This window comes from Chlamydomonas reinhardtii, chromosome 17, assembly GCF_000002595.2.
Source record: "Chlamydomonas reinhardtii strain CC-503 cw92 mt+ chromosome 17, whole genome shotgun sequence".
Classification (NCBI taxonomy): Eukaryota; Viridiplantae; Chlorophyta; class Chlorophyceae; order Chlamydomonadales; family Chlamydomonadaceae; genus Chlamydomonas; species Chlamydomonas reinhardtii.
The window spans coordinates 2825266-2843055 of record NC_057020.1 but is presented as its reverse complement, the minus strand read 5'-3'; the positions used below and the strand labels follow the sequence as shown (position 1 = coordinate 2843055).

The 17790-nt window shown below is 61.2% G+C and overlaps 4 protein-coding genes across 4 annotated transcripts; 2 read left to right on the top strand and 2 right to left on the bottom strand.

Moving 5' to 3' along the window:
- The first annotated feature begins 1794 nt into the window (after nt 1-1794).
- Nucleotides 1795-7580, top strand: CHLRE_17g719250v5 (uncharacterized protein). Its single transcript, XM_043072224.1, has 12 exons — nt 1795-2005; nt 2075-2131; nt 2223-2285; nt 2775-2897; nt 3392-3499; nt 3827-3952; nt 4209-4330; nt 4499-4630; nt 4957-5093; nt 5338-5534; nt 5844-5945; nt 6152-7580. Exons 1-12 carry the CDS (start codon nt 1943-1945, stop codon nt 6662-6664), a joined length of 1743 nt encoding a protein of 580 aa, XP_042914683.1. The 5' UTR covers nt 1795-1942; the 3' UTR covers nt 6665-7580.
- A 54-nt stretch (nt 7581-7634) lies between these two features.
- On the top strand, nt 7635-9025 carry CHLRE_17g719200v5 (uncharacterized protein). Its single transcript, XM_001703737.2, has 3 exons — nt 7635-7904; nt 8086-8223; nt 8496-9025. Exons 1-3 carry the CDS (start codon nt 7767-7769, stop codon nt 8769-8771), a joined length of 552 nt encoding a protein of 183 aa, XP_001703789.1. The 5' UTR covers nt 7635-7766; the 3' UTR covers nt 8772-9025.
- Nucleotides 9026-13882: 4857 nt separating this feature from the next.
- CHLRE_17g719150v5 (uncharacterized protein) lies at nt 13883-14624 on the bottom strand. The gene has a single exon (XM_043072223.1). The coding sequence runs from the start codon at nt 14458-14460 to the stop codon at nt 14083-14085; it is 378 nt and encodes a 125-aa protein (XP_042914682.1). The 5' UTR covers nt 14461-14624; the 3' UTR covers nt 13883-14082.
- A 48-nt stretch (nt 14625-14672) lies between these two features.
- On the bottom strand, nt 14673-17774 carry CHLRE_17g719100v5 (uncharacterized protein). The gene is made up of 4 exons (XM_001703727.2): nt 17499-17774; nt 17192-17329; nt 15856-16909; nt 14673-15614 (listed from the first exon to the last, which is right to left on the bottom strand). Exons 1-3 carry the CDS (start codon nt 17634-17636, stop codon nt 16622-16624), a joined length of 564 nt encoding a protein of 187 aa, XP_001703779.1. The 5' UTR covers nt 17637-17774; the 3' UTR covers nt 14673-15614; nt 15856-16621.
- Between the last annotated feature and the right edge of the window lie 16 nt (nt 17775-17790).

Sequence of the window (17790 nt, the reverse complement as noted above, 5' to 3'; positions counted from 1 at the left end):
CAATTGGCGCGCCGGCGCCGCTTTACGGGCGGCGCCGCACTCTTCTCCTCCACTTGGCTTGCCTGACCCCTCCGCTACGCACATGCACGCCGCCACTGCTGAGCGCATGCAGGTCCTGCGCCGCCGCCGCCGCGCGCCAGGTCGGCCAGGCCCTGCGCCGCCACTACCCCTGGCCACCAAAGTGCAGGGCCGCACGCACGCCGCGCTCTACCAAGCAGCACCTCCACCAGCGCATGCCGTATGCTCATCGCTGCCTTGACGTCGCGACCCTGCATTACTTTGTTGTTGTGTGTGGTTACAAGGTGGTGAGCACGACGTGCATTCCTGTCCTTGTAGAAACCGAGGCCCGGGCCGGGGGGCCCTTATAACGCCTGCAACACTTATATATGCAGCTAGTTTGGTCCCCGAATGGGGGTGCTTATGCTCCTGTGCTCCCAAATGGAATACAACATCCATCCGGGACGTCAGGGGAACCCCACTAAACTGCCGCCGAGTCTGAATCCGAAATTGCGGCCAGTGCCAGTGTGGGTCAGGGCGGCCAACGCCTACAACGCCGTGGCCAAACCCGCACAGCCCGCATGCTGGTCCGCCTCCCCCCTCCCCTGGCTCTCCACACTTTCCTTGGAGTCGTCCTGGGCACCATCGAACCCAGGGGAGGGCTCCTCTGCTTGAACCGGATGAACTTGATCGAAGAAAAGTGTGGAGGGCCCGGGGAGGAGGGAAGCGGACCAGGGCACTCCCCGTGAGGCCGTGAGCAGCTCGAGAACTGCGTAAGCATGCAGCTCGAGAACTGCGTACCCGCAAGCAGGCATTCCTTCAACCAACACGACCTTTCAGGCCCCAGCTTCGGCTCCAGCTCTATCCTCTTCAGCTCTTCTAACAGTATACGCTCCAAGTTCCATACCTCCTGCACCATACGGTCAACGACGTGGTGCTGTTTTGCCTTCGTCAATAGCTCATCCTCGTTAACGGTATGAGCTGGTAGGCGGTCCCGATGGGCAGGGCTCGACAGTCGACACACGGCCGCCGCAGCCTACCGGTCTTCTGGTAGGACTGGCGGCAGCACCTGACACGAGCGCAGCCACACTGGACCGCACAGCAGGGGTCCCAGCAGCACATGCCACTTCCATGGGAGTGGGCAAGGCAACACAGAGGAGCGCAGGACGCGGCGGCAGGCGCCGCCCAAAAGGGGCGCCGGCGCGCAGGTTGAGATGTGGTGGGGACTTAGCGGGGGCTTACCAGGTGTTGAGGTCCGTGCGTGGCGTATATGGTGGTCAGGTGGTGAGTCCTCTAACTGCGGAGAACTGTGACGGATGCCGAGCGCCCCTGGGGAGAGCCGCTGGAGAAATGCCTGAAAGCCGACCTAATGAACCCGAAGTGAACAGTAGGGAGCTAGGTGCTACCATCTGAAATTATTCTGATTTGCCCGTGGCACACAGTCTCGACACCTTACAACCATCGACTATCTGGCCATACAGGAAGTCAAGCGGCAGAAAGCTTATCCGTGTGGGGTAGGGTGGGGTCCGGACTGTGGTCCATCACCCACTTACGTTCCAAACTGTACACATAGCTTCGCCGAGTAACCCAGTAAGGCTTGACTGGAATGCAAGTTTGTACCACAATGGATGCCCTCTGCCTTATGCAGGGGGGGATGGGGGCGGCCTACTGGGGCGAGTCCCCGAGCTGGGGCATGGGCGGCCCGCCGCCCCGGAGGGGTGAATCGATGCGTGTGCCGAATCCCTGCATGGGCCTTTGCTGGTCAACTGAAGAGTAAAGGCTACGGAACGCGCCCATGTCCAAGACTCATCTTATTATCACTGCCAACATGCTCATACGACGCATGTTGTTAGCGAACGACGACCCCGACGACACGTCGGGGTCAGCGCAAGACGATGACTTCCTTTTTACGCTGTACATTTGCATTTCTCTTTTCCTAGTCTGTATGGCGGGCTTGATGAGCGGACTGACGCTGGGGTTGATGAGCCTGGACACAGTGGAGCTGGAGGTGCGAATGTCGTGAAGGCTGCCGGAGCTGCTGGATTTTCCTCACGCGTCTCCTTTGCACCTTTTCTAGGTTTTGAAACGAAGCGGCACCCCAGAGGAGCGAGCGTGTGCTATTAAAATCATGCCGGTGAGCGAAGCTGGACATCAGACCGAAGTGCTAGCGAGCTCGGCCGCTAGCGCACCCAGGGTTCCTGGACGTTGCCGCTCGGTGTTTGCAGGTCATCAAGCATCAGCATTACTTGCTGGTCACGCTGCTGTTATGCAACGCGGCGGCAACGGAGGTGAGGGCGCGCAGGGCATGCCGGGTCCCGGACCCGCCCCACCGCGCAGTCTGGCCCCCATGTATGCGGTGTGGAGGAAGCCCCCAACACTTTTAGGGATCACCAGATTGCATCGAAGAGCTATAGATGGCGTTGCACGACTGGATGGGGAGGCAGCAGTTACCGTGGGCGCATGCCGCCACCAGCAGCTCCGGCCGCCAAGCTCCACAGCACGGGGCGGCCCTGCCGGAGCTCTGGACTCGGCGGTGGAAGGCGGTGGCATCCATAGGCGTTTGCAGAAGCTGCGCCTGCATGTGGAAGGATTGCGGGGCTGAGCTTGCGGCGAGCAAAGCTGTCCAGCTCGTTGCACCACTGCAGGCGCAGCTGGGAGGATGCGGCAGCAGCAGTGGGAGCGGCAGCGGCAGGGGTGATGGCAGGGGCAGTGGTGGGGGCATTGGGTCCCTTATTTCCCCTTCCACCGCCCCCGCCGCCTTTCCCCCTCTCCCTCAGGCGCTGCCGCTGTTCCTGGACCGGCTGGCTGACCCCATCACGGCCGTGCTGCTGTCCGTGACGGTGGTGCTGGTGTTCGGAGAGATCATACCGCAGGCCGTGTGCAGCAGATACGGACTCAAGGTGCGGCTGGGGGCGCGTGCGCAGCGGCGGTGGGTGCAGGGAGGATGGTGGTGGTGGGGGCGCGGGCAGGCGGGGGCGATGGGCATAGCGTGGGGCCTGGGGTGCTGTTGCAGCCCGGCTGTGGAGGAGGAGCTGCTGTGAAGGGGTTGCGGCTGCCGGGTAGGTGGTCGGCTGCGCGCTGGCGGCGCCGCCAACCCGCAGCCGCAGCCGCGCGCGTACCCGCCGTCATCCTCTAGGCCACCTTAGGCGAGCGGTGCTGCACCACACCACGGGGGGGGGGGGGAGCTGAGCCGGGCACGGCTCTCGCTCATGCAGCCACATGACCACATCGCCACTGGCCGCACGAGTCCCTTCCCGCCACCGCCACGCCGCACCCCTCTCTCACTCGGAAACTGCTACTCTCCCACTTCCAACCTCGCCGTTTCCTCACCACTGCAATCATGCGGGCGGAATCATGCCTGGCTTCCTCTCGCCGCCCCCCCCCCCCCATGCAGGTGGGCGCCTACAGCGCCTGGTTCGTGCGGCTGCTGATGACGCTGTGCAGCCCCATCGCCTGGCCCATCGGCAAGCTGCTGGACTTCCTGCTGGGGCCGGACCACAGCGTGAGGCCGAGTGCAGGGCGGCGGGGAGGTCACGGGTGGGGGGTTACATTCATGATTCATGATACGGATTTAAGAAGTGAAGGCGTAGGGGGGGATAGGTGGCGATGGCGCGGCGTACAGTCTCGGCACCGCGGCGGCTATACTCGCTGGCCGGCTTTCTGCTGCCTCGGTCAAAGGCACCACAACCACGTGCCCCGTCACCTCCTCTTCTCCCTTCATCTCCCCTCTCCGCCTCTTCACCCCTGTGCTATTCATCCTCGCGTCCTCCCCAAGATGGTCTACCGTCTACCACTTCCGTAACTAATCATGAATGTAACCCCCCTGCAGGCGCTGTTTCGGCGCGCCCAGCTCAAGGCGCTGGTGGACCTGCACGGCACCGGCGCGGGCTTTGGCGGCACGCTGAGTGAGGACGAGGTGCACGTCATCCGCGGCGCCCTGGACCTTACAAGCAAGGTGGGTGCGGCGGGTGCGGCGGGGGAGGGGGGGGGTTGTTAGATACCAGCCCAAACTAAACCGAACCCAATGCAACAGAGCGAGGAGGAGAGCGTGGGGGGAGGGCGGTGCAGGGCGGGCGATGGTGGTTACGAGAACCAAACCTGGAGTGCAACCGTCTTTGCACCCCCCGCGCCGGCTGTGCCAATGTACCGGGCTACTCCTTCACTTCTTAATCATGAATGAATGAATGAATGAATCCCCCCCCCCCCCAAAGGTGGCCTGCAAGTCTATGACGCCCCTGGACAAGGTGTTCATGCTGTCCACGGAGGACCGCCTGGACGAGCGCACGCTGCAGGCCATACTCATGAGCGGGCACAGCCGCATCCCAGTGCACAGGTGGGGGCGGGCGGGGGGAGGCTAACATTCGTGATTATTTAAGGAGAGGGTGGGGGAGGGGAGGGGCTTGAGATGCCTGTGGCTGCAACCGCATCCCTCGCAAATAATCCTGTCCCGCCCGCATCCCTTCCTCGCCATTGGCTGTGTTGCTGCCTGTGTCGCCTCCAGGGAGGGCAACCGCAAGGCCATCATCGGCCTCATCCTGGTCAAGGAGCTGGTCCTGATCAACCCGGGAGACAACACCACCGTGTCGGCGCTGAGGTTGAGGGAGCTGCCGCGACTGGCGGCGGACACGCCCATGTGAGCGGCGCGGGGCGACGGCGTGGGTTTCAGGCGGTGTGGGTTTGTGCGGGGTGTGGGGCACTCAGAAACTGGCGCCGCGCGTGTGGCGTATGGGTTGCGGATACCAGGGGCGTGACGTGACGCATGGGAACTCAGCGCATCGCGGGGCACCTTCCGTCGCTCTTACGCGGCTCGCTGCACCCGTGCTGCAGCAGCGCCTGCTGTGCGCTTAAGCCGACAAGTGCCTTATGATGTTGCATATGCGTCACTGTGTGTGTTATGTAAAACCCAAAACCCTAAAACCCTTGACACAAACCAAATCCTTCCCCTTGCATGTCCTGCAGGTACGACATGCTGAAGCTGTTTGAGACGGGCAAGAGCCACATGGCGGTGCTCACGCGGGCGCCCGGCGCCGCGGAGGACGGCGCCGCGACCGCCAACGGGCCGGCGCCACCACCGGGCGGCGCCGGCAAGAAGCCAGGTGGGGAGTCGGTCGCGGGGAGGAGGAGAGTGCTGCTGCTGCCTCGTGTGGGCCCCGGGTTCGCGGTGTGGGTGCTGAAGGGTCCTTAGCGCCCAGCCATCCACGCCAGCGCTGCCCAGCCACCGGCCATGCGCACGACAGCAGCAGTGCAAGCCAGCGACGCATCCGCCACCCCTTCAGTGCATCCTGTACCGCCCTTCCAACCATCTTTGCAACCCCTCTGCTCTGACTCGCCTTCCGGCAGTGGGCGCCACGTGGCAGACCAACCCGCGCGGCTCGCCCTTCCGCCGCCTGGCCTCCAAGGGCCGCGAGCTGGGCCGCGACGGCTACTCGGCGCTGGGAGACGAGGCGCAGGCGAACGGAGGCGGAGGAGGGGGCGGCGGCGAGCCGGAGCCGGTGGGCATCATCACGATTGAGGACGTCATTGAGGAGCTGCTGCAGGTGTGAGGGGTTGTGGGTGGGTGTCTGCGTGTGGGTGTGTGGGTGGTGCACGTGCATGTGCATGTGCGTACAGCGAGGGCGGCGACGGGTGTGTGGGCGGGAGGGCCAGTGGGGTGTGGGCGAGGCAGCTAAGCCGCACTCGGTCGGAACCTCCATCCCCCCTCCCCGTCCACGCAAAGCGCGCAACCCTCCCCACCCCACGTCTCATCGCTTCGCGGGCATGTGATGATTCACACTGGCACACCGGCTCACATACGCACAACCTTTCTCCGCTCTCCTCTCCTCCTCCTTCACGCCGGCGCGCCGCAGGAGGAGATCATCGACGAGACCGACCTGTACATCGACAACATGCAGAGCCAGCGCGTCAACGCGGCGGCGGTGGCGGGCTCGCTGCCGCCCCGGTTGCGGCAGGTGGGTGCGGCGGGGGGCCCGGGGGCACAGGAACGGACGGCGGGTGGGTGTGCAGGCACGGGGTCCAGGGGCGGGCTCAGGGGCGTGCGCACTGTGCGGGGATGCAGCGCGCGATGGACCACGCAAACTACTACGGTATGGACTCAGCAGCCCTCGTCCATCCTCATCCGTGTCAATCCTTGCTATGTGCCCCCTGGCGCCCACAGGTGCTGCAGACAGGGCTCTTCACGCCGCGTGTGGGCCGCCTGGGCGGGCTGTCCCCGCGCCACGAGCTCGGCGGCGGCGGCGGCGGCGGCTTCCCGCCGCACCCGCTGCGGTCGGCCGCCTCGGACAGCCGCCCGCTTGACCCGCTGTCGAGCGGCCCCTTGCCCTCCGCAGACCCACTGTCGACGCCGCCGCTGCTGTACGGCGCCGGTGGCAGCGGCGACGTGGCGGCGGCCGGGTCCAACCTGGAGCTGCGGCGGGTGGGCGGCGCGGCCACGACAGGAGGAGCAGTAGCGGGCGGCGGCGGGGCAGGAGCAGAGGCCGGCGGTGCAGGTGGCGGTGGGGCTGGGGCTGGGGATGCGTTGTCGCCGGCGGCGAGCAGCACGAAGGGCGGGGCGGTGGGCGCATTGCTTGGTCGCATTCGCGCCGGCAGCGGCAAGCTGCCGGCGGCTGACGCGGAGAGCAAGGCGCCGCTGCTGGCCGGCACAAACACGTCGCCCAGTGACGCGGCGTGAGTTTGCACTTCTGTCGCGGAGCGGCGTGAGCGTGCGGGGCGGTCTTGCTGCGGTTGGGCCGCCATCCAGCAGTCGGTGGTGGGGGGTCGGAAAAAGGGGAGGTTGGGGCCATGCAGCTTGGTGGAGTGGTGGTTGAGATGGAGCAGGGGAGCGCGGCAGGGCCCGCAGCCAGCTAGACCGGAGCACTGCGCGTGCGTGCACGTGTGCCACATCTATGTGGGTGTGCGTGTTGGTGGACGGGAGGCATGCGCTATGCGGGAACGCGTGCGGCCTGCAGTACCGTATAGCTGATGTAGGACGGGCGCCAGTGGTTGACCGGGGGTTGCCGTTTTGGCGAGGCGGTCTAAAGTAGGTGTTCCCAGTCACTCAGGCTATGAGCCTTCGACGGCAGGGAGCTTCTCCTGCCCGGCGTGTGTGGATGGGGCGCTATGCAGTCACATGAATCAGGGCCGCAAGCACCAGCGTGTCCACTACTGTCACCTGGTGTATATGGGTTTGGATGATTGGGTACTTCGTGTGGCCAGGCGTGCAGAATGTTTAGGATGCGGGCGTGTGTTGCTCAGGTCGAAACGTAAGGCTTGTATTGTATTAGCTGCTGGTGATTGAGGTGCATGATATTACCTGTTTGCTGCTGCTCGCCCGGCGACGTATCAGTGGGTATAGCGCTAATGAAGGTCACCACCTGAAGTGACAGTGACATGCCCCCAGACATGGCTGGGTTGTCATGTCCAAGTAGAGAATGTCAACAAGTCGCCGTTGGAACACACAATGGTCACTCGTGTAACATTCAACGTGTGTAGAGGTGAGTGGCATGGATGGCATGGTCTTTAATGGGATGAACGGCGTGGGGTTGCGCCGCGGACATGTCTCGTCGTGCTGAGCGACATGCGACATGCACGACAACCCGTAGCTGTGGTGCCTCGCTCATAAAAGCCGTCGGTTGTGAAATACATTTACTTCACACACGAACAAAGTTCCACTTAAAGGATAAGAACTCGCTTCCACCCGTCCTCAAACTCGGCATCCATACTGGAAGCATTGTTAGCCGCAACACATTCCCGAGCGGTCCACGCCATTGACTTCCACCACTTCACCTGCAAGGATGTGCTCTAACGACGTTTGCTCGGAAGACTCGTGCTGGATTTGCCTTGCGGGCGCCGAGTCTGGGCCTCTTGAACGGCCGTGCCGCTGCCCCCGCTCCGTCCACCTGTCCTGTCTTGGCCGGTGGCAGCTGCAGCAGGTGGGTGTCACAAGGTGGCACCTGCGCCTTTCGCTCGAGACATGGACCGTTGTCATCGTTGTGTGCAAGCCTGGGCCCGGCTGCGGATTGCAAAGTGGATGCCGAATCGCCTACCGCCAGTCACATCCTGTCTTCCCTAGCTAACTATTCCCCCGTCCCCCATCCGTCTCCCTGCCCTCAGGCTGGTCGCTCGGAGGAGCAGCGCTGCCGCTTCTGCACTTGTGTGCTTCCGCCGCTCGAGGACAGCCTGCTGCCGCCGCACCTGGCGCCCGTGGCCGCGGCCGTCACACCCTACATGGCAGTCGTGTACCAGGGGGAGGTGAGACAGGCGGAGGAGGTCGAGGGGAGGAGGGGCGGGGGGCAAGAGATAGAGGGGCATGGATTATTGCGAACGGTGGCGCATAGTTAGGACGGCTGATGTGAGAATGCGATCTTTTGACTTAAGGAGAAGCATGCCGCTCAGGATTCCTGCGGGTTACCTTGCACTGGAGCTAATCCACCTCCCAATCAGTACCGTATATGCCACGTCTGCTGTTCTGTACTTTACTGCGCCCGCCTACCTCCCATTCTCTACGCCACTCCGCCCCGCAGCACTACAAGATCCCTGTGCGCCCCGGTCTGGAGGGCATGGCGGAGTTCCGCGCCCGCGTCAAGTGCCTGTTCGGTCTGCCGCACGACTCTGACTTCCAGGTGTCGTTCGAGTGCGCGGCGCCCACCAGCGGTGAGAAGCTCACACTGCGCGGCATGGGCTGCTTCAACGCCGCCGCCAGCTGCGCAGCCATCAGCGCAGCAAAGCGCGCCGCCGGAGAGGATGGCGGCTTTGAGTGGAGCGAGGCGCAGCAGCAAGCGCAGCAGGCAGCACAGTAGTACGGTAGTCACAGCGGGTGCAGGGAGCGAGGGCAGCCACAATGAGAGCAGCTAGGAAGGAAGCCGTTTATGAAAAGCACGCCTTACATAGGAGTTCGTAGCACACCAGCACACAACTGGATGACTGGTAGGTGCAGCACTAGAAAGGGCATTCATGAGTATTGCGTAGGAGGTGTGGTGCTGAAGCACCGTGTGTATGGAGGTAGTGAGAACTACCGGGTTTGGAAGGCAAGGCCGTGTAAGTAGTCGGTGTAGCCGCCGGAGGCTTCACCCGACCCTACCATGCCCGACGCCAGCGCAGGTGCCAGCTTGTCGGAAGACTCGTATACAGTTACAGAAACCCGATGTTGAGGACACAGTCAGAACCCTCACTAACAGCACAGATTGCTGCACACAGCGCCAGAGCTGTGCCCCGGGCGGTTACGCCAGCTGTAACGCCCCAGAGTCGGACAGACAGACAGAGACTCTGCCGGCACGTACCAGGAGTGCCACGGACTCAGACGTCCTACGTTGTAAGCCCCAGACTTGGCACTACAACTATCCCCCTTCAGGATTGAGCGTCCTCGGTCAATCCTCGATGGTGCGAGTCGCCCGCTCGCGAGCGCTCTGCAGGTCAGCAGCCATATCGGGGGTGAAGTTAGCTTCAGGCTCCCAGCTGTTATGCTTAGAGGAGTAGCCCTTCCATTTGACCAAGTACTCCTTAACCAATCGCCGGCGGTTGTTACCTAACGCCACAGCGCGACGGCGGAAGTCCAGGATGCGCCCTACTGTCCATAGGGGTTGGTCGTCAATCCATGCAACAGGTCCAGGCCCATCATCAGACCCAGGCCCAGCACGCCCTCCTGCCGTGCCCGTGTACTTGCGCACCATGGACACGTGGAACGTGTGATGGATGTTCTTCAGCGACGCCGGCAGTGCAAGCTGAACAGCAGCCCCACTACTAACCGGACGTACCACAGTAAAAGGCCCAATCCAGCGCGGTAGCAGCTTGCGCGGTCCCTTAGCCCGAGCGCGCAGGTTCTTGGTGTTGAGCAGGACCAAGTCGCCAGGCCGGTACGTGACGTCCTTCTTGTTGCGATCGTAGTAATTCGCAGCACGGCTCTGAGCCGCCTCCAGACAGGCGCGCGCCTCAGCCATCCTCTGCACGTAAGATTTAGCAAACTCGCGGGCAGCGGGGGCAGACACGTCAAGCTCACGCCACACCGGGGTTGCCGGGTGGAATCCGTAGTTCAGGAAGAACGGGGAAAAGCCAGTGGAGCGGTTCACAGCATTGTTGATCGCAAACTCCGCAGCAGTCAGATACAAGTCCCAAGTGTTAGGGCTGCCCACAGTAAAGTTGCGCAGCATATCTCCCAACACCCGGTTGATGCGCTCAGTTTGCCCATCAGTCTGGGGGTGGTATGCGGTAGACAGGTTGCTCCGCATGCCCACAAGCGTGCACAGAGATCCCCAAAACTTACTTGTAAACTGCGGACCACGGTCGGACACCAGAGACTTGGGCACACCGTGTAGACGCACGACGTTGTCGAAGAAGAGGCGAGCTGTTGTGGGGGAGTCAGGTGTGCCTCGCGTAGGGACAAGATGCACCATTTTCGTTAGCCGGTCAACCATAACACAGCATGTGTCGTATCCCCCTTCAGTTTTGGGGAGCGCACAAACGAAATCAAGGGAAACAGACTCCCAAGGCGCATCAGGAATGGGCAGAGAATGCAGCGTACCAGCGGTCTTACCGGAAACAGACTTGCTGCGCAGACACAGGTCACAGGCGCGAACAAAGGAATCAACCGCAACAGACAGGCCACGCCACCAGAACGAGCGCGACACAATGTCTAGAGTACGCTTAGTGCCGACATGCCCAGACAGAGGGCCAGAGTGGCACGCAGAAATGATGTCACGGCGCAAGTTATCATCAGCAGGGACAACTATCACTCGCGCGCCATTGACAAGGCGATACCACAGCCCACCGTCACACGCCAGGTCGCGCGTGTTGGTCTCGCTAGAGAACCACGGATCAGAGGCATAGGCAGCGCGAATCCGGTCCCCGAAAGATACAGACACCTCAGGGGAATCAGCCGGGGCGGTCACGGGGTCACCAGTCGCTACCGGGGGTGCAGCAGCCCAGGCCGGTGGACTCACCAGGCGACGCGTCTTGACAGGAGGAGCAGGCGCGGGAGCAGTAGCGGTAGCACGCTTAGTCCCAGCGGCAGTCTTCTCGCCAGGCGCAGCCGGAGCCGGTACAGCAGGCGACGGTGTAGGCTTGGCGGTCTTCGGAGCAGGCGCTTGCGTCTGCGCGGGCTTAGCCGCGGCAGAGGGCGCCGTGCCCAGCCCAGAAGCCTTTCGCGCTTGTCCACGCGTGACCATGTGTAACCAGATACCCTGCAGAAGGGGGTGGCGACTCAGGGCGTCAGCAACGTTCAAGGTCCCCTTCAGGTACTCCCAGGTGTAGTTAAAGCGCGCAAGATACTCCATCCAGCGGGCTTGTCGACGATTCAGTGTCGGTACACCATCCAGAAATGTTAAGGGCTTGTGGTCAGTTTTTACCGTAAACGGTTGGCCCTCCAGGTAACAGCGCCACTCCTTGAGCGCATGAAGAACCGCCAGAAACTCCTGCTCACCCGTGGTGTAGCGAGTCTCCGGACCTGTGAACTTCGTGCTCGAAAAGGCAATAGGGCGGCCGTTTTGCAGCAGAACAGCGCCGGACCCTAGCAGCGAGGCGTCAGTCACAACCTCTACGCGGAATGGCTGGGAGTAATCAGGGTAAGCAAGCAAGATATCAGAAGCAACAGCCTGCTTGATAGCGTCAAACGCGGCTTGACAGGAGGCTGTCCAAGCAGAAGCCGACGTAAACGCGCGCGCCCTTCTTCAACAGTGCCGTGAGCGGCGCAGCCAGAATTGAGTAACGCTCAATGAACTTACGGAAGTAGTTGGTCAGTCCCAAAAACTTGCGAAGCTCCAGCAGGTTCCTGGGCGCCGGCCAGTTCCGTACCGCCGAGGACTTCTTCGGGTCCATCCGCACACCATCAGCAGACACGATGTGGCCCAGGTACTCAATCTGCGTTTGGGCCCAGTGGCATTTGCTCTGTTTAGCATACAGTTGCTCACGACGAAGGGTTGCGAGCACAGCGCGCAGGTGCTCCAGGTGTTCATCCAAGGTGCGGGAAATTACCAAAACGTCGTCGAGGTAGCAGACCACAACACCTTTATCAATCAGAGGGCGGAACATTCGGTCAATGCAGGCTTGGAATGTGGCAGGGGCATTCACGAGACCAAATGAAAGCACGGTGTACTCGAAATGACCGAAGGGCGTACGGAAAGCCGTCATAGGGATGTCGCTAGGCGAAATCCTAATCTGGTTGTAGCCCTGCTGCAGATCAATCGAGCTAAAGTACCGGGCCCCGCGCAGCTTATCAAGCAAGTCATCAATGCGCGGCAGAGGGTACCGGTTCTTCACCGTCACGGCATTCAGACCCCGGTAGTCGATACACATGCGCAGAGTCCCATCCTTTTTACCGACAAAGAGGATTGGCGCAGACCAGGGAGACGTAGAAGGTCGAACCATCTTCTTGGCCATCAAGTCAGTTACTTGACGCTTGACCTCCTCCAGCTCCTTGGGTGCCAGCCGGTACATCGGACGCGAAACAGGTTGCGTGCCGGGAAGTAGTGGGATGGTGTGGTCGACTGGGCGCACTGGAGGCAGCCCCGGGATGGGCTGGAACACGTCAGAGTATTCATCCAGCAGCGCCTTCACACGCGAATCCTGCGAGGGAGGAGCACTGGGGGGGACAGAACCTTTCTCCTTCTCGGGTGCAGGTGCGGTGCCGGCCTGAGGGGTAGCCGTGTTATCCGCAACGACTGGCGCGTTCGAACCAGGGTGGTTCGCAGCAGACGCATCAGCAGTACCAGTCACAGCAGAGGAAGCAACAGGGGCGACCGAGGGGCGACAACGTGGACGAACAGCGATAACATGCGCACCCTTGCGAATCATACGGTCAGCTTCCTTTCGACCAACCAGAGTGGGCGTCTTGGTCGGCGGCAGACGCGGTAGAGCGGGAACTGGTGACGCCGAACCAACAGCAGAAGAGCCCTTGGCCACTCCGACCTTGTGCGCAGCAGGTGATGCACCGGTCTTGGCGCCAGCTTTATCAGATGCAGGCCTGCGGGGATCCCCAGAACTAGACGCAGGCACAGCACAGCTAACGGCATGCAGATGAGCGGCAACAATGGCGTCGTTTTCACGATTCATGGCAATAATAGCCGACAGCGCCATGTTAGCAGTAGGCTGGTCGAGTGCGACGGACGAAACAGTCAAGGCGTGCACACCTATGGTCCGAAGCGGTACAGAAACAGTGCGCTTGCCCGTTCGCAGCACTAGTGCCTGCTTGCCTAGGTCTACGGCGGCCCCCTCCCGCACCATGGTACTAGCGCCCAAGATCAGCTGTGCGGAGTCAGTAAAGGTAGGCAGCACAAACGGGTGCAACGTGAGGTACGCAGGACCAAACGCCACGCGCAACGCCACGCGCCCTAGAATGGTTTGCTTACCACCATCGGCCAGAGTGACGTGTTGCCACGCCGACTTCAACAACTTGAGTCCCAGTTGGTCGCAAAGCGCCTTGGACACGAAGTCGTGACTAGCTCCAGTATCAGCCAGTACAGACACACGCAGGCCGCCGACACGTGCAGGCACGATTGGCAAAGGCCCTGCGGTTGAAGCGGCAGCAGATGGCACAGCAGAGTTTGCGGTCAAATACAACGAAGAGGCATGAGGAGGTGCACGTGCGTTGCTAACAGGCAGGGGCGGTGCGTACCAAACAGTCACGCTATGCTTAAGCGCCGGTAGCTGCACCGGATGATTCTGCAGATCCAACCCCTGAAACAACGACTCCCCAACCCCAAACGTCACCGCTTTCGACATCCCTTGCAGTAGATCTTGACACGCCTTGGACTTGGACATGTAAGACGGGACGACGAAGACGCCGGCGGTGTCAGCTGGCCGCCGCGCGTGACAGGCCTTGAAGCGGGAGACCTGCGAAGTCAGCTCAGAAAAGCGCGAGGGAACAAACAGCGTAGTATGCCCACCCAACCCCAGAGACGAGATTGGAACCTCCAGAGGCAACTCGTAAAGATTACACTCGGCACCGAAGCCAGCACGCCGTAGGCGACCGTCAAACGTCAGCTCGCGCCCAACAGCGCCTTCGATACGCTTCACTGCAGCAGGTAGCAAAGCTCGAGTGTTCTTCAGAGTGGTGTAGGGCAAAGAACGCATCAGAAGTGCGCACCCAGGATCATCCTCGCAAATCCCCTGGGCAACCCCCTACTTGCGGCCCCCCGCCTTGCCGGCGGCGCCGCCGCGACCCCCCTTGTTGCCGCGACCACCGCCCTGACCACAGCCGCGACCGCGGCCACGGCCCCCCTGACCTCCCTTCCGCACCACCGTCTGCCAGTTGTCATACCCCACGTGGGCCTTGACGGAGTGACCAGGCTTGCCGCAGACAAAGCAGAGACCATCCACCTTGCGAGCCTTGAGGATAGCCTCGGACACGCCAAACTTCGTCTCGTCCGACGTGCGCGGCGGGCACGGCAGAGAGCCATCCGCGATCTCGGTCACAGCGGCCGACGGACCAGAGCCGTCAGCGCGCTTCTGGCGCTTGGGTGCAGGGGTAGGGCGGTTGTCCTCCTCCTCCGTGTCCATGCCGGCGTCATCAGTGGCCGTGGCCGTGCAGCGCCATAGGCAGACTGGGAGAATCGCAGAATTGCGACTTCAGAAGCGGAAGCGTCGGACCCAATAGCGGGTCCCCAAGAAAGAGGCGTAGATACCAATTGTGGTGCTGAAGCACCGTGTGTATGGAGGTAGTGAGAACTACCGGGTTTGGAAGGCAAGGCCGTGTAAGTAGTCGGTGTAGCCGCCGGAGGCTTCACCCGACCCTACCATGCCCGACGCCAGCGCAGGTGCCAGCTTGTCGGAAGACTCGTATACAGTTACAGAAACCCGATGTTGAGGACACAGTCAGAACCCTCACTAACAGCACAGATTGCTGCACACAGCGCCAGAGCTGTGCCCCGGGCGGTTACGCCAGCTGTAACGCCCCAGAGTCGGACAGACAGACAGAGACTCTGCCGGCACGTACCAGGAGTGCCACGGACTCAGACGTCCTACGTTGTAAGCCCCAGACTTGGCACTACAGGAGGCCGGTGTTAGTTGTCATGCGGTGTTGTGTAAAACAGGTTTGAGGTTTTACTGCTGTTGTGTCCGGATCACTGGGCATCGATCCGTTTCAAGTCACCACGATCCAGGTGGTTCCAGGTGAACATTATGTTGTGCGTGTACGCTGAGCCCATTGTGGCGAGTGCGCGGAACTGCTGATTCTTACTCATCTTACTATTGAACTGCGGCATGCGCACCAAATGCAAAACTAAAGACACTGTTGCTGGGATCCCTGGAAGTGGATATCTATGCACAATTCACCGGCGGGTGTGGCGGGCCGATGGGTTGACAGGTCCTCATGACCGGTAGGTTAGATCAATCACAGCCGCCGCCACACCACTACCCTGCGGTTGGGGGGCCTCGGCTCTACAACGTCATGTTCGCTTGTGCGTGTTGCGTTTTTTCAAGCACGTCGATACCACACCTGTAACCTTCATACTGTGCGCTAAGCTTGATTATTGCATGGTTGCGCGTGGCAGCATGCGTCGGAGGGTGCATTGAAAGTGTTACATGCACTCTTGCTCAGCTACTCAGTAGTCACGCACTATAAGGCCGTGGAGGCTGAATTCTACTCATCTCTATTCTACAATCTCAGCAGTGAGGAGTGTTGTGGCTAGAGCATTTCCTGCTGTTTGCTTGTCCTGTGGTGGTTGTGCTTGTGCTTGACAGCGAGACGTGGCTGCATGCATGGCGGGCCGTGCCTGCACGAACCGACCCCGGCTATGTCCGGGAGATGAGGCAGACGCTTGCGGCCTCAGACTGGAGACGTGGCTCAGCCCACTTTTCCCTTGCGAGGGGAACCACATACCTTGAATTCGCAACTTGCGCTACTGTCTTGTCTTTCTCAGTTTGGGAATCTGCACCCAACGGGACTACACCAACCTGCCTTACCACTGTCCCATCGCACGGTTGTTGCTTGACGGACCCCAAGCACTTGAGTGTGAGCAGCAGCAAGGCTCCTGGTACCAGGAAAGGTACTCATGTCTGAAGTGAAGGCATTGTCCTACAGTCAGCGGTTGTGCCCATCGTGCGCGTGTTCTCTCTGGCTCCCTGCCAGGTTACAACGTGCGGCCTAACATACGGTAAGCGGGGTCTTGTGAAATGCCAGGGCTCAAGGTCCGTCCCATTCGCCTCGATGACACGGCAGCGTTCAACAGGTGCAAGATCGAGAAGCAATGACCGGTTTACAAATCGACAAGGATATGCAGCATGGCCCAGGTCTGTCAAACATGAAGGTCAGCAGACAGCATTGGGCATAACCAGTATGTGCCAGCCCTGTACATCAACCGCCACGTCTGGCCACACGACTACAAACACGACCCCTGCCAGCCCCTGCACGGCTGACGTGCGAACACATCGTACAGCATAACACACTCTCAGCAAGTGAGTTAATGTACGATACATTACCGTATATGCATCCGCAGTTTTATCATTTTCTTATAAGAGCGGCACTTGCCTCAAATTGTGCTTACACGCTTATGCTAGCCTAACAGCGCCACCAAGCAGAACTAACTAGAACACCTCCAGAGGTTGTTGAAACCGTATTCACTTTATATACCGGCATGCAGTGCCTACCATCAGCTTCAGCCACCTGCTCAAGTCCACAGCTACAGCCGCTATCCTCCCTGCACTCGTTGTGGCTGCCGTACTACTGTGCTGCCTGTTGCGCTGCCTGCTGCGCTTGCTGCTGCGCCTCGCTCCACTCAAAGCCGCCGTCCTCTCCGGCGGCGCGCTTTGCTGCGCTGATGGCTGCGCAGCTGGCGGCGGCGTTGAAGCAGCCCATGCCTCGCAGTGTGAGCTTCTCACCGCTGGTGGGCGCCGCGCACTCGAACGACACCTGGAAGTCAGAGTCGTGCGGCAGACCGAACAGGCACTTGACGCGGGCGCGGAACTCCGCCATGCCCTCCAGACCGGGGCGCACAGGGATCTTGTAGTGCTGCGGGGCGGAGTGGCGTAGAGCATTGGCGGGGGGTTACATTTATGATTTATTAAGGGGCGGGCGTAGTCAAGAACAGAACACACGTGGCATATGCTGGTTGGGAGATGGGCTAGTGCAAGGTAACCCGCAGGAATCATGAGCGGCGTGCTTCTCCTTGAGTCAAAAGATCGCATTCTCACATCAGCCGTCCTAACTATGCGCCACCGTTCGCAATAATCCATGCCCCTCTATCTCTTGCCCCCCGCCCCTCCTCCCCTCGACCTCCTCCGCCTGTCTCACCTCCCCCTGGTACACGACTGCCATGTAGGGTGTGACGGCTGCGGCCACGGGCGCCAGGTGCGGCGGCAGCAGGCTGTCCTCGAGCGGCGGAAGCACACAAGTGCAGAAGCGGCAGCGCTGCTCCTCCGAGCGACCAGCCTGAGGGCAGGGAGACGGATGGGGGACGGGGGAATAGGACGTGAGCGCTGGTAGGTGATTCGGCATACATCCACTTTGCAATCCGCAGCCGGGCCCAGCCTTGCAGACAACGATGCCAACGGTCCATGTCTCGAGAGAAAGGCGCAGGTGCCACGCTTATGACACCCACCTGCTGCAGCTGCCACCGGCCAAGACAGGACAGGTGGACGGAGCGGGGGCAGCGGCACGGCCGTTCAAGAGGCCCAGACTCGGCGCCCGCAAGGCAAATCCAGCACGAGTCTTCAGAGCAAACGTCGTTAGAGCACATCCTTGCAGGTAAAGTGGTGGTGGTAGTAAACGGCGCGGGCCGTTCGGGAACGACGATGCTTCAGATGTGGACGATAGCCAAGTTCAAGCGAGTGGAAGCGAGTTCTTATCCTTTCGGTGGCTTGAGTGGACCTTTGTTCGTGTGTAAGGTATTG

Coding starts and splice junctions, on each gene's coding strand:
- CHLRE_17g719250v5 (XM_043072224.1), top strand. CDS start 1,943: ATGGCGGGCTTGATGAGCGGACTGACGCTGGGGTTGATGAGCCTGGAC. Junction 2,132..2,222: donor GTGCTATTAAAATCATGCCG/GTGAGCGAAGCT, acceptor CGGTGTTTGCAG/GTCATCAAGCATCAGCATTA. Junction 5,535..5,843: donor TCATTGAGGAGCTGCTGCAG/GTGTGAGGGGTT, acceptor GGCGCGCCGCAG/GAGGAGATCATCGACGAGAC.
- CHLRE_17g719200v5 (XM_001703737.2), top strand. CDS start 7,767: ATGTGCTCTAACGACGTTTGCTCGGAAGACTCGTGCTGGATTTGCCTT. Junction 7,905..8,085: donor GCCGGTGGCAGCTGCAGCAG/GTGGGTGTCACA, acceptor CCCTGCCCTCAG/GCTGGTCGCTCGGAGGAGCA. Junction 8,224..8,495: donor CAGTCGTGTACCAGGGGGAG/GTGAGACAGGCG, acceptor TCCGCCCCGCAG/CACTACAAGATCCCTGTGCG.
- CHLRE_17g719150v5 (XM_043072223.1), bottom strand. CDS start 14,460: ATGGACACGGAGGAGGAGGACAACCGCCCTACCCCTGCACCCAAGCGC.
- CHLRE_17g719100v5 (XM_001703727.2), bottom strand. CDS start 17,636: ATGTGCTCTAACGACGTTTGCTCTGAAGACTCGTGCTGGATTTGCCTT. Junction 17,330..17,498: donor GCCGGTGGCAGCTGCAGCAG/GTGGGTGTCATA, acceptor CCCTGCCCTCAG/GCTGGTCGCTCGGAGGAGCA. Junction 16,910..17,191: donor CAGTCGTGTACCAGGGGGAG/GTGAGACAGGCG, acceptor TCCGCCCCGCAG/CACTACAAGATCCCTGTGCG.